This window comes from Pituophis catenifer, unplaced genomic scaffold (assembly GCF_029215685.1).
Source record: "Pituophis catenifer annectens isolate HBS135680 unplaced genomic scaffold, rPitCat1.0.hap2 SCAF_1, whole genome shotgun sequence".
NCBI lineage: Eukaryota > Metazoa > Chordata > Lepidosauria > Squamata > Colubridae > Pituophis > Pituophis catenifer.
In genome coordinates, this window is record NW_027256881.1 from 152,601,623 (window position 1) to 152,617,554 (window position 15,932).

The 15,932-nt window shown below is 37.8% G+C and overlaps 1 protein-coding gene across 1 annotated transcript in view; it reads left to right on the plus strand.

The window, feature by feature from the left end:
* Positions 1-15,932, plus strand: part of MACROD2 (mono-ADP ribosylhydrolase 2) — a 1,150,264-nt gene that overhangs the window by 1,029,206 nt on the left and 105,126 nt on the right. The window contains exon 10 of the mRNA XM_070956490.1: positions 10,777-10,863. Within this exon, the coding sequence (XP_070812591.1) occupies positions 10,777-10,863 (87 nt within the window). The remainder of the gene's footprint in view (positions 1-10,776; positions 10,864-15,932) is intronic.

Below are 15,932 nucleotides of genomic sequence, written 5' to 3' on the forward strand. Positions count from 1 at the left end.
CCCATTTGGAAGCTCTCTACCTATTCATCTGGCCAAAATGTTTGTCCATCCATCCATCTGTCCATCCATCCATATTTCCACCAAATCTAATTTTTCACCTCTTGCTTAAGAGTATGTCAGGCACATTCAGACATATGATGATATTAACAGATTTTTAGCCTTTTCTCGGATAATATGGTTTCCTTTCAGGCTCCAGATTTTCAAGGACATATTTTTTAAAAAAAATATCAAAAAATATGCTCTCTTTTTCAACACAGCTGATTTCTCGGGAGATTCCCCCTACTCCCACCACCCCGTTCCTGCTCCTCGAAATGGAAAGAATAGATGAAAACCAGAGCATGATTCTGTTCACACAATGACTTTTTAATGTAACACTGTGGGCAGAATTATGGGAAAGTTATATTGTAATGAGTTACTTTTCAGTGTGTAGCCATGAGAGGATACAAGAAGAAGAACGTACAAAAATGTGGCTCCTTAAGAAGCTGTCGCTGGGAACTCATTTTACTATAATTTTTCAATTTTTATAAAGAGTGCCAGTGTACAAGTGCCAAACATTACATCAAAATTACTCAGGGAATATGCTCGTAATGTTACATATTAAAGGAGGATTGGCTTTTCTTGTAAACATCTTGTGGGATCTCTCTTTCATTCTTTTCGGCCCAAAGGAATGTTGGAAAGAAATTGTGCAATGAAAGGTCTTTTTTTCTGTGTTAGAAGAATAGCTTCAAAACCTGAACAAAGTAAGCCAAATCTGGTACATGAAGAGAAGATGGGAATGGGAAAGGCAGATTCATGTTTAAAAATGGCCCGGTTCAATTGGGGGCTGTAGGGGAAATCTCCTCAATGGATCTGTATAAAAGGGCAGTTGGGTAACAATATAGATTGCTGCCATTGACTTCCCTCCTCTGTCCTGCTCATGTGAGTCAAAATGGAGCACATGCAAGCCCCGCCCCAGCCAGTGGCACACATATACACATGCACAGAAAGAGAGAGAGAAAGACGCTTATTAACAATATTGTTAATTGCTGTTGTTTTCTCTTTTAATCTATTTTACTAATAGAAAATGTATGTCACTTAGAGTCATGAGTGAAGCAGTTTATAAGCCGGTATAACAAATAAAATATAAATAGGTAAATGAAGCTGATTTACAGTATATATCCCCTATACATATGCTTACCTCACAGGATTACTGTTGTGGGGAAAATAGGAGGAGGAAGGTGCCTTGAGTTATTTGTAAATATAATACACGTGGGCTACAAATAAATATACAATGCACATAAACAGGAAGCAGGTCTTCCCATACTGTGATTAGCTCTGGGGACACAGTGCAGATGTGTGTGTGTGTGTGTGTGTGTGTGTGTGTGTGTGTGTGTTTGCACTCACTATGATAAACCCTGACCCACCTGCATATTCAGAAGAAATGCATATATACATTCATTTGATTAGAATTTCTCACATACAGCAGCAACATACTGTATCTACCCACCACCCAAATGAGAATGTAACACATAAACGTGCATATTGTCCTACCACACATACTTGGCAACACATATACATACACACCTCTTGATTAGTCTCTTGGAAGAAAATGTACAGTATATATTGTAGATACATAACATCTTATATAGATAGTGTCCATGGTCTTTATTGGTAATGGGGTTAGAAAAGAATTTCAGGGGCCATACTCTGAAGTTTTTCCCTAACCTTTTAAGAAATATTTCATAGCTAAGTAGCATAAGACAATTGCACGGTCTCTATTTCTCTCAGCCAGGAGAAAATATTTCATTCCTGAGCTCCAGTGAGACCTTAAAATGGGCAAGAAATGTAAAACAAGTATCAATGCACAGTTGAGAGAACAAAAGTTGCTACCGTCCCTTCTTCTGTAGCCAAACAACAACATGTTTGGAGAACAAAGGGATTCCAAAGCTCTCAACTATATTTTGCTAAGCTAACCCTGCTTCTTTCTAACATGTTTTGGAAAACAAAAATTCCATCCATCCATCTAGCAATCAATCTTTTATTAGGGTTGCAGACCAGAGTTAATCCCATCCTTCCATCCATTCATCCATCCATCCATTCATCTTCTTAGTTGCCTAACTGAAACTGTACAAACTATACAAATAAAAACCAAAGCACAACAAAACCAAGTTAAATTCAAGAAACTATTCAATTAAAAAAACAAAACAAAAAGCCACAGAAAGAATATGGTTTAAAGAAATTAGAATAGTACTGTTGCAGTGTATTTTGCAGGAAGCTACTTTTAAAATGTATCTGAGATTTCAGTTGGCCTAGAGCAGTGTTTCTTGACCTTGACAACTTTGAGAGATGTGGACTTCAACTCCCAGAATTACTCAGCCAGCTGGAGGGAGAATTCTGGAAGTTGAAGTCCATACCTCTTGCCAAGGATGTTCTCATGATGGCCAGATGAGGAAACTCTCAAAAAGAAACTGGCACTTTGCCTCAGTGATCCCAAGATTGTAGAAATCTTCTGCCACTTCTGAAATCTAAGATGGCTTCTCTTCACTGGCTCCTCAGAAAGAATGCAAAATATATTTTGTTTTTCATGTTGGACAAGGTTAGGATTAGGGTTATTATTGGTGCTCTGTGTTGTTGTTGCTAATCTGCTTCATTGTTTTGCTATAAAAACAGAGGTACTTGGAGTAGGGTATTTAACACATAGCTATGAATAATATCCTGAAGGTCCTTGCCATTAAAGTACATCCTACCCCAGTTTATCCTTCTGTCATCAAAAATAAAAAAATAAATAAATGGAACAAGTAGCAATTTGTTGCTTTTTCATGACAGCAATGGTGTTATCGTTAGTCTTACTTTATACTAATAAGTAAATGCATCATTTATAATTTTCATAAATAATGCTATTTATGTTATGCTCACCATCCTTCATATTATTGACACACACACTGCAGAAAATAGAAGTAAATAATCTCTTAATGTTTACTTCTATCAATAGATTTTTATCTACATAGTTTCAAAAGCAGATTCAGGCTTCTTTTTTCTTTTTCTGAGTATTGGCTGCTGGTTAGTCCATTTACAAAAATATGGGAGTAGGTGTGTGTGACTGTGTACGACAAATTGCCTAAATTAAATATTTATCTTTGCACTCCTACTGATATTTTCCTTTCAAAAATCCAGGAAAAGCCTTTACCCTGATCGCATCTCTTATGGACTTCTCTGCATATATGCAATGTATACAGTGGATAAATCAAATCACATGCTAAGTAAATTCTACAGATGAGGAACAGTGACCTGCTTTTGGCTTATAGTTCAAGTTACAAATTTAAAAGGAAAGAGTTTAACCATTTCAGTATGTCAACAGAAGACACTCATGTTTCCACTGCTCTTTCGGCCTTTGAAATCCCACTACTTCCAATTAGGCAAGGCTACAAGTCCATACAAAATGAACCCATTAGACTGGAATGTTTGTCTCGGCATCTGTTCTCCTTCTATTAGCCAAGGGTCAAGGCTTGCCACAGGCATGTCATCACTCACAATGACATCAGACACTCTCTAAGCTGGAGCGACCAGACATAAGGCACCTGTTGGAAGGAGTTCACAATCTTTTAAGAATGAACTTTGGTAAGAAGTTAAATGAGCACCTGAGCACCTAAACAGGAAGCACTATAAGGAAGGGACTGAACTCCTGTGCATTGTGCCTCCTGGTGATGGTATCCAGGACTGGTTTGACAACTGGAAGAGGATTTTTTTCTCTCTCTCTCTCTCTCTCTCTGTCTCTCTCTCTCTGTCTCTCTCTCTCTCCCTCTCTCTCTCTCTCTCTCTCTCTCTCTCTCTCTGTCTCTCCCTTCCTCCCTCCCTCCCTCCTTCCTTCCTCCAGGGCATATAGAAGAGTCAAGGCGGTGCTAGGGCAGGGTATGGATAATTTTGTGAGGGACTGTTGAGAGAATGAGAAAGCGCTAAACGATAAAGTTGACATAAACAATTGAGATGTACTAGGCAACTCAATAGCTTACTTCAAACATAGTATTGGGCAAGACAGTGAGCAAAATGTTTCCAATCATTCAAAGAAACTTCACCTGAAATAATTCTCTATGATGACACTGGCGAAGTCCTCTTACAATTTCCAAGATTCTGAATTTACTCCAGATTAGTATTAAAGTCACTGAAGACTTGCTTCCCCGATCCTGTTTCGTGCTGTGTGTATTTGATGACTGATGAGGGTTCTTGGTATAATCTCAAAATAAATATAAATTGGAAGTTTCCATAGTGGAGGGAATATTTTTGATAGGCATGTAGACTTCCCTTTCTTTAAGTATTTTGAATATATATGTGTGCATACCCAGATAGTCCTTCAAAGTCCAACTTCACTTCATCCTTCTTAATTTAAATCATGTGCCACATACCAATAATACTTTTCAACAGCCATTCACAGTTCCTTGCAGTTTGCTCTTTTGAAGCCATTTGCAAATGTGTTAATTCCAGTGTATGCATATGAATGGCATATCCCTACAAACTTTCCCAATATTCCTATTGTCTAAGTCTAATAAATCTAGAGCAAATATTCCTATGTGTTATTCACCTTACCATTACTATCTTCAAATTAGTATTACTTTAATTAAGTCAAAACTACTGAAACCTTAAAAAAAACTGGAATCCATCCTTCAAACAGATCAAAACAGATTTTTAACACCTAAAATCCATGATTAATGTGTATAGATGAGTTTTTCCTAACTTTGAGAACTTTCAGATGTGTAGACTTCAATTTCTAGAATCCTTAGCAAAAAAAACCCCAACAACTATGCTGGCTGGGGACTTCTGGGAGTTGAATTTCATATATTGGAATGGTGGAAAGACTGAGAAACACTGGTATAGGGTATTCCTCTCCTGTAAAGTGGATAGGTCCAATCAAGTATAGGGAGGGAGGGACGGGAGGAGGGAGGGAGCTGGGGGACAGAGTGAAAACTGGCAAAAGTTCCTTCCCCCTTTGTGCTATACCTCATTGTCCACTCAGAATGTTCTCATCTGCAGAAAAGATGGATCAGACTCAGTAAAAATTCAGCAACATAATTAGTACAATATCTCTTTTCGGAGAAATGATGAATTTATATAAAGTATTTTGGAATGAGATTTGGGAAAATTTGATCCACCATTAATCATAGCACTGCCAAAGGTAATGTGCCTATCATATACTCTATAATTCAGCACGGAAGAGTTCCGTCCTGAATGCTACCCTGTTCTTCTCTTCGGAAGAACACCTTCTCTGCTTAGTCTTTGAAGGAACAAGGGAGTAATAGTTAAGGTTGTGACTGCAATTAGCCACTTCCTATCATTTATGCACTTCCAGTTAATTTCATTTGTGGGTCATGACTTTAGCAGATGGAAGCTGTAGTTGTAGTCCATCTTTATGAATTATTGTCTCGGCTATCCTGCAGTCCCTACTCATCCTTCCCTAATAGCCTCTAAAGATGGTGTTCCAGAAGTACATACTTCTAGGCCATTTTTCAGGCAACCACCTTTCAAACAGATGGCAGTGTTCCAATTCAAAGACATCTGTGATGCTATGAAGAAATTTCAGATTCCCACTTAGGAAAGAATTCAGAGCTGTTTGAAGCCAGTGAGTGAATAAGATGAGGAGGAAATATCTTTGTTAGATTTTTATGAAGCTCTTGAAATAGTTAGGAAAGAATACTAAGGCAGAATTAACACATACAGACCGTGATAAATGCCTTCTGTTTTACTTTTCTATGCCACCCAGGAAGACACATATCTTACTACCTTCATAAACTATGCCTACATGGCTGAACATCCAGATTTTCCTCTTTAAAATGAACAGCAGGACATTTATGATCATCATAAAACCATTTGCGAGAGCAGCCACTGAGTTCAGAAAGTTGTTAAAATTAGTTGCCTGAAGAGGAAAGTATTGTAAAATAATAGTAACCTGTTATTTTCACTATTTATATATAATAGTAAAGTCAATTATTATAAATCTTGAATAAAGCTCCAATTTTGTGGACATCAATGACACATTTCCCACTGAATTAAACAGATCAGAACTGCATTCAGTATTTATTCCTTTGATGTCTTTGGTTTTCTAGCTGCTGTAAGCATATATTGTGATGTTCTCTGATTGTATCATTTTTCATGCAACCTTGCTGATCTGGCTTGAACCAACAGGCAGATGTAGTTAAAACTAGCTATTGGCTTTAATAATTTGGTATCTAAAGGGTATTCTGTCTGTTTTTGTCATACTGCAAATAGTAAGATTTTGTGCATTATGCACCTTGTAAGATTTTCTTTACTCTACATGATGTGATTTAATGGTGCATGACAGAAACTGGAAGTGTAGAGTTCCTGCCTTTTTGTTTGACTATTTAAAAATAAATAATGATACAGCAGATAATATCACTGTGAGATTCTCACATGGTAGTGCAATATTATGCATATGTGTTCAAAAACAAGTCCTTTGGATATCAGTGAGGGTTGTAAGTATGTCTCAGACTGTAACCTCATATTGGCTTGCTGTAAAAATGCATAGTTTCATATTTAGATCATTGTAAAACTTCAGTATTAATCTCCCCTTCAATTTCTTTACATGATCTGAGCAAATTTTTATATCTTTAGTTTACAGCATCCAGCTTGAATATTAAAGACTTTGTTCAGAAAAAGTTCTACTTTGACCCCATAAATAAAAATCAAAAGTATTTTTCCAGAAACTACAACATAAATAAGGAAAAATATTTGCCCTTTTGAAATCTATGTTCAATATAATTATAAACAGTTATAGGATACCAAGTGATTATTAATTATTACTTAAGGCACAATAAAGATAAAGAACAATTGCTACAAATTTCCATCCAGCTAAATTAGTTTAACAACCAATCCATAAAACCAACTTTCAGATCTCAGTTTTAAAGGAAGGCAGTACCACACTGAAAAGTGCACCTACATCTATAATTATCTATAATGAATTATAAAGAGTACCCATTAAAATATTAAACGTAATGAAAGGATGGTATAATATTCTGGCCCCACAACTCATTGGGCACTACATTAACCACTAGTCAGTCAAACAATCAGGCCTCATATTAACCCACTAGTCAAAATAAGAAAAAGCACTAGTCAAATTTTCAGAGAGGGCAATGGAAGGAAAAAGCCAATTCCAAAGTGCAGGAAGAACTCTCCGGAAGCCCAAGAATTGAAAGAAGACACTGCTCAAAGGAATGAAAGGAACCCTCAGGACTGTAAGAAGAAACAAGAGCGGATACAGGAGGGGTTGTTATTGGAAGGCTCTGAACACAACTATTGGTAGTTTGCAATGCGCTCTGATTCAAACAAGAAGCCAGTGTCAGGGCCAGCTTTGACTCTAAGGAATCTACAAGGAGGACACTTCAGAGAACCCTGTGTCTACATTGGAGATCAGCAAGGAGAGACTGCAGAGCCTGAGGAACAGGTGGAAACAGCAGAAGATGAGTGATCTGATACAGGAGTCTGATCCTTTCACTCCTAAGGCAACTAGGACTGAGCAAAGGTCTGTGTATCTCCTTGCAAGGCAAACATGTTCCTGTTGGTCCTGTTTTAGAGCCTTTGCTAGCAAGCAATCCCTTGTTGGGAACACCTGTTTATGGAAATTTATTTTAGACCCAGATCCACCATTGATCTAACAATGATGCTACTACTCTAACCTGGCAACACTTCTCTCTGATGCTTTGACCTTTGCTTATTAGGAATTTGCCTGTAAGTTTGGCCAGGAATTCAGGACGGCTTGAGACTGCACATGCATCTGCATACATACCCTGTCCACTGCTGCTGCTGGTGCTCAACCTGAGTAAAGCCTTTTGAATTGTACTCCTTTGTATGCATGTCAGCAAAAATTGGGAATAACATAGAAGGTGCAGAGAAAAGGAACTGGGAAAGCTGCCAGAAAACTACAGCAATAATCTAAATGTGAACAACCAAAGCACATATCAATGAACCCACACCTTCCTGTGGTCATCGTTATCACTGTGGCTTTTTTGGCTTTATCCTTTTTTGAGGTGACCCAGTCTCCTGATCAAATTTCACAGGGAAGGCAAATTTCCTTTTCAATTCTCCCACTTTGGATCCATGAACCCAAGAATAAAGACTATTCCTTTAAAAAAAAAAACCCACCAAAGAGAGGAGATGCCAGGTTTCTGATTGGTTAATATTAGGACCAAAGACTCTAAGAGATCTAGGTCACTTCCAGTTTTATTACAGAAATTAATACTCGGACCACACATTTTCTGAATAGTTTTTATCCCAGAGCTATAATTGCACTCAACAATGAACTAAAGGGCCACCATCAGTGAGCTGTTGGATAGTATTACTTGGTCTGTTGTGTGGATGTTTGGGTGGTTTAGGGGTGGGGAATTTGTGGTGGGTGGGGGTGTGTTTGGGGATTGTTATGTGTGTTGGACCTGGTCTTTGGGTGTTAAATTAATTTCATTGTATGGGTATATTGTGTATACATGTACAATGACAATAAACTTATTATCATTATTATCATTAATGATGCCCAAAAACATAAAACAAGCACCTTTTGCTGCAAGATGGGCGGCACTGGCACTCCAAATAGGGCTTCTTTTGCTTCTGGAATTAGTGATAAATGAGTTTCCCAGTCTCATCACAAATAATACATTTTACAGCTCAATCCTAATAATAATTATTCTGGAATGAAAGTTCCCTTAATTTGATTACTTTAATTTGTTTATCTATGAAGTGCACTCTGTATTGAAATTAGAAGTTTGGGAAGCATCTGTTAATACAGTATTATACATGAAAATATGTGACAATACTGGATAGATTTTTAATTTCTGAAACAACTTGTAATCTCATAGGATGATTCCATATATTCTATCATTTCTTTTGTTACCTATTAATAAGGCCAGCATTTTGCAAAACCTGTAGGTTTGCTAAGTATGATACTCCTATAGTTTTTTTCCACCTGTATTCTCTTTCTCTGTCTCTCCATCTCTCTCTCTCCATCTCTCTTAACTCTTGTTTTGTTCTTTCTTAATCCAAACATTATTTCTCACTGTGCAATCCTATGCATATTTATTTGAACATTAATCTTACCATAGTCAGTTGGGGTTACAATACATTGCATTGAATTGTCTAGCATGATATTTTATATTATCTACATTTTAAGTAATAGGAATAATATATGTTTCAATTTTCTAGAACATGAACCTTAATCATCATTTTTAAAGTTTGCTGTAATCCTATATCATCTATCTATCTATCTATCTATCTATCTATCTATCTATCTATCTATCTATCTTTTGTACTATCAGAGTCAGGTGAGTATCTTGTGGGGGTCGCCAGCCAACACTGTCTGGCGGACGGCACCCTGAGGAGGCCCACTCTGTGCGAGCATACTGGCCGGTGGGAGGCTATTGGTGGCAGAAGGTGGTCTCGTAGATACCCCGGCCCTAAGCCATGGAGCACTTTAAAGGTGGTCACCAACACCTTGAAGCGCACCTGGAAGACCACCGGGAGCCAGTGCAGCTCGCGCAGGAGAGGTGTCACATGGGAGTGCCCCGTCGCTCCCATAATCCCCCACGTGGCCGCATTCTGGACCAGCTGGAGCCTCCGGGTACACCCCAGAGGGAGCCCCATGTAGAGAGCGTTGCAGTAGTCCAGGTGGGAGGTGTCGAGTGCCTGAGTGACCGTGTGTAGGGAGTCCCGATCTAGAAAGGGGCGCAACTGGCGTATCAGGCGAACCTGATAAAAAGCCCCCCTGGCCACGGCCGTCAAATGGTCTTCTAAAGACAGCCGTGCATCCAGGAGGACGCCCAAGTTGCGAACCCTTTCCGTGGGGGCAAGGGATCCACCCCCAATAGTCAGCGATGGCACCAGCTGGCTACATCGGGACGCCGGAAGCCACAGCCACTCGGTCTTGGAAGGGTTGAGTCGGAGCCTGTTTCTCCCCATCCAGGCCCACACGGCCTCCAGGCACTGGGACATCACTTCAAGGGCATCGTTGGGGTGGCCTGGGTTGGAGATGTATAGCTGGGTGTCGTCAGTGTACTGATGGAACTCCACCCTGAAGCCATAATAGATTGTTCATCAATCTATTATGTATCCAGTATATTTATTATCTTCACTTTTATTCTAGTGTCCAGCACAATTTGACATAACTCAATTCTGATGAGTTACAAATTTGCCCAAGATTATTGATTTCTCACTGTCAGCTGAGAAAATAGTGTTTTCTTTCATTCTTATCAATATTTTACTAAAAATCAGGCATAGTTATATAGTCCGTAAACTGATTTGATATTCTAGACTGAGGTCACTGTCCCTCATCTAGAATCTGCTGAAGTTTTTGAAACTCTGTACATTCGGACAGTACTATTATACATTTAAGGCAGAATGTATTTCACAGTGCTTAGCAAATAAAGTCCATACTTTATAAAGTAATTACTGAAAAATACATATAATAATCCAATGGTATAGGCATAACGTAGATTAAAAGTAAGAGAGAATATAATTATTGATATGTGCAGTTTAATAACTTTTGAAATATGGCATTCTGGTTCAGCCTAGGGCTCTTCCTAACTGTGATAATAGCACAGGCGGCAAAAATCAATCTTCACAAAGCTTGAAAGTATAGTGATTTTTCTCCTGGAGCAAAATGGAGGTGCAGTCAATTTATTTTTCCAATACCTTACACATTCCTATTTCATAATTGTAATAATGTTCATCATCATCCAACTTCAAGCATTATAATCTCAGCTTTTGAGATTGAACATCTCTTTCTGACCTTTTTTGCACTTGCAGAGGGAGCTGAGAAGAAAAGTCACTCTCCTTCACCCGTGAAATGCAAAGCCAAACTGTCTGAGAATCTGGAGGATGATAATGAGGGAGGTAGGAATCAACCTCTCAAAAATCACTTATCTGTTGTTTTTTTAAAAAAATTCTGGATGCTAAGATCTCCTTCATTCTTCAATTATATTTTCTTCAGCCTGTTAGACATTATTCCTAGTGCTCATATTTACAAGCTCAGGTGCAGTTCAGCCCTGGCTTTGCAAGCAAAGTAATATATTTTCTAACTCTCCTACCTGTAATGTTGCCCCCTTGTTGTGCAAGGGTAAAATATTTTCTAGTGTGAAAAATGTTCACAAATGTTATAGTATTATTTTGAATGAACTAGCTTTGAAAACCAAATGTATGGATTTCAATTGTGGGAAATAGCAAATAACCAATTATGCAGAATGTACCACAATTTTCAAAATAGAATTACTTTTGGCTATGGCTCTAGTAAAACTTTAGTAAGAATGATGTTGGCTGCATTTGCATATTGCATTGATTAGCATTGCATTCATGAACAGAAAACAGCCCATGCTAAGCTTTGGTATCATCTCAACCTTTCATCCATATGACCAGAATAAACAATCAATCAGAAACTGACAAGAAGATTCCTGACTGGTATAATATGCAAGCCAAGAACAATTGTTTAAGAGAATATCTCATTACTGAAAAAGCCAATATCAACCCAAATTTGTTTTCAGATAGTTTATTGTTGATTGTACTTCCCACTGTATGTGAAGTAGGATATGCAGGAACTGGGTATATCTAGTTTATTGAAAAGAAAGACTAGGAGTGACTTGATAACAATGTTCCAATATCTAAGGGGCTGCCACAAAGAAGAGAAGGTCAAGCTATTCTCCAAATCACCTGAAGGCAGGACAAGAAGCAATGGATAGAAACTAATCAAGGGGAGGACCAAACTAGAATTACAGAGAAATTTCTCAACAGTTAAAACAATTTATCAGTGGAATGGCTTGCCTCCAGAAGTTGTGGATGCCCCAACACTGGATGTTTTTAAGAAGAGATTGGACAACAATTTGTCTGAAATGGTGAAGGGTCTCCTGTTTGAGTAGGGAGGACTAGAAAACCTCCAAAGTCCCTTCCAACTCTGTTATTCTATTAAATGTCAAATCAGGGCATTAACAGAAATGAATCTTTTATTTTACTTGCCAATCAACTGGGAAGGAAAGAGGCAGAAGGGAGTGGGATTATGCTTAGGTGTTACATGTGAATGTAACCACAATAAAATTATAGTTAGGAATTACATTTGAATGAGAGCACTGTTATTGAATTGCTAAATATAAAATTTGGCAAATTCCATGGACTTGTGCCTTCCAGATATTGTTATACTAAATCTTTAAACATTTCTTAAGTTCTTGGTTAGAGCTAAAGAGGCTTATAGTCAAATAAAATTCATAATAAAACAAGAAAATGAAGATTTCTGGTATATTCTTCTACCGAGGCTTATTGAAGTTGACAAAGAGTGTTTGCTTTCAAAAGTTATTTCAGGGGAAAGGTGATTTTGGAGAAATGCTCTTAGGTTGGAGTGTGACATTCCTGCACTTATTTTATAAGAAAAAAAAATGTTGACATGTTTAAAATGTGAGCCCCTACTATTTAAGACTGGGGATTTACTTGTTGAAATTTCAGTAGTTATTATATATCTACATTTGACAATCTGCACAATTACTCATTTAAATCATTATGATTACACACACCTCTCCTATTTAGTAGAGTACAGGACCATTTCCTTAAGTTTAGGTGATATGTATTAAGTATTGCAATACTAGGGATTTTGAATTAAAGCAATGTCATACATTACATGAAATGAAGGCATTTTATCTTTCACAGACAGCTTTATAGAATTTGTGATTGGCAATCTCCCTCAACCTGTTATCTTAATGATGCAAGGACTACAATCACTGATCAATGCTTACTGGGTAAAATGATAAAATCTGTAGTCTAAGATCTTAGAGCAGGGGTGTTAAACCATGCTCTATGGTTTAACACCATGGGCCGGATGTGTCACGCACTTGCCACGCCCACCCCCATTTTAGCAAAAGGGGGGAAAGTCATGATATGTCACGTGACAACAACATGACAATGCAAGTTTGACATCCCTGTCTTAGAATATTCTAAATTAGGCCTTCAGAGTTCAATATATGTGGAGCTGTACATCTGTTTATAATGAACATGACACTACACAAGTGTTCTGCTTGGTACATGCTATCGAAAACAGATAGCTGCAGTACTTTAGCCCATTAGATAGATACCCTGTTTGTGTGAATCGTGTTGTTAGAAAATAGAAGCAATTGGTTACTTTCATCAACACTGAAAACAGAAACCAGCCAATCATCTTTAACATGATTAGCCATGAGTTGATATCTTTGCCTTTTAGCCTTTATATTCAACATGAAATTTGTGAAATATTGTTGAGGAAGTAAGAGATGTAAATATATTGACAGGAGGTTATTTTCACTGCTCTCATAGAGAGCCAGTTTCATTCTATCCTTTCATGGAACTTTGCTTAACATCTGGTAGAAAGTTTGACAAAGCAATGGAGAATTAATTTGTAATTATTTCTACTGTTTGTATGGAGATTAATGTTTCTGGGGGTTTCTCCTCTGTTACAAATATCTGAAGGATAAGACATCTTAGTGAACATTTACCTTTTAAAACTATTTCTATCTAGTTGCCAAGCTGTTCATCCATCCATGCATCTGTTGTGACCTAGGCTTCCTGAGTCATTAAAACACACGGGTAGTCCCAAAAACCTCTTTTATTGCAACAGCTGTGAATTACGTTCATTCACAGCTGAGTCCCAATTAGTTGCAAAAAGTCCTTCAGGATAATCACCAACCTTTATCTCCCTTGACACGCTGCCAAAGACCTACTTGGCAAAGCCACACGGAGTCCAGACTCAAACAGAGATGCCGACTGGGAACAGAATTAACGATGTTGCTTTCCTGCAAAGGGCCCACCTGCCTTTGCTCCTCTTTTAAGCCTTATAGGAGGGGCCAATCATCTCCAGGCCTTACTCCTGAGTCGTCCCTTTAGTTTTAACTGTTCTTGCCTTCTGCCAGCTCTATGCATGCGTGCACTAGAACAGGCTCCTCCTGTTCCTCTGCCTCTCTGATGTCCGACTCTGGAGGCTCCGGAGTCCGCACATAACTCTCAGATAGCCTTGGCCCCATCTCTGCCTCCGACGCAGAGCCCTCGTCCGAGCCTTTCCCAGACTCCAGAACTGGCCCATGTTCTTCCCCAGCCTCCTCACTGTCCAACTCTGCTACCAGCTCCACAGGCTGCTGGTGGACCACAACAGCATCCATCCATTCATCTATATGGCCACCCTTTGTACCAAAGTGATTTTAGGTGGCTAAAAAGAATTAAAATACATATAAAACTATTGTTTCCAGTACCCTTATTGAAACCCAAAATATACAAAAGTTGCAGTGATCAGGAACAGATGTTAAAAGAATATTCCCAGAGGGGATTAAAAGTAAATTTACACTTTAAATCTCAGCCTCATTTACTAGTGTACTTAAAGTGCACCTATGCAAAATATCTTCACCAAAATTGTGGGGAAAAAACATTCCAAAAGCTAGATTTTTCTCTTTATTTTCCCTTTTCCTTTTACATTTTTTAAAGCACTCAATCAAATCCTTTCTCTTCGATAAAGTAAATTTTATAGATATCTTGAAAAGGACAGTTTAAATGAAGATGAAATACCACAGAAGGAGCCTCTTGGGAAGTGCCAAGAAACAAATGTGGCCACAAAGCATTCCCTTTTTAATGCAAAAATATACTTACAGGAATTCATTTTCTAGAGTCTGTTTAGACTTTAATATTTTATTTTCCCTTTTGACAGTATCCATTTATCTTAAAACACTATAACCATGTTCCAAATTTGCCTTTCTTCAGTTGAAACTGCATTGAATATTATCACATAGAATCGCTAAAAAAGATCACATTCATGATTGCAGAAGAATTCAGGGAACCACAGAATCATAGAGTTGAACCTAATGGCTTGTGTCCAAACCTGTGCTCAGTTCAGGGATGCCAGCCTTATGGCTATCTAGCCTTAAATACATACAATGGTGAGCCAATCAGCATTATAGATAATTGGTTGCATTATCTAATGAAAGTGCTTGTACTGTTGGAGGGTCTTTCACTTTGAAACATTCACTTTGGAATCCTCCTTACTTCCTAACATTATTCTGTGTTCCGAAGTCTGGAATGCTAGAATATAAATCTTGATCTTCTTTGGAGCATCATGTTCTCATATTCTCAATTTTTCTAAGGTCAACTTTTGCCATCAATCTCTCTTGTAAGACCTTATCTCTTGTTTAGCCCCATTACCTTTCTCTCAACCTGTTTTACTTGATCCAAATCCTTTTTATGGTATTTTGTGCAGAACTGGGCAAGCAGGCATAATATTTGAAGTGGGGTCTGACCAATGCAGACTTATAGTGAAATTGTCATCCTGTGACTTGGAAACTCACATTCTGTTGTTGTAGCCAAAAAAAAAAAAAGTCCATTTGCCTTTTACCAGCCAGATCACACTGCTGATTCATATTTAAGTAGTGAAGCGTTTTCAACTTCAAGGTCCTTTTCACACCTATTATCTCCATCCAATTATTATCTGTCCTGTATCCCTAGGTTTAATTAATTTTTCCTAAATGAAGAACTTCACATTTGTCTGTATTAAATTTTATTCTGATTTTTTCCAGTCCACTTCTCTAACATTAGAAGATCATTTTAAATGTTCTGTCTTTTAGAGAATTAAGTATCCTATCCAGTTTGTGTCATCTGCAGATAAGCATTTCTCCATCTCCACTTCAGTATCATTAATGTAAATATTGAAATGTATTAATCCTGAGATAAAACCTTCAGTAAGGAATCATCGATGAGGACTTTCCATGGATGGCTTCTTGCCAACAATTTATCTATCTTATAGATGTACCATCTAAGTTATACTTTAGCCTTCTAATTAGAGAGTCGTGAGATACTTCAAGTCCTTTGATAAAATCATGCTATATGAGTTGTGCATTATTCACATAATTTACTAAGGAACTTACCTGATCTAAAACTGAGAAAAAAATTAGTTGGCAAGATATGTTCTTGAC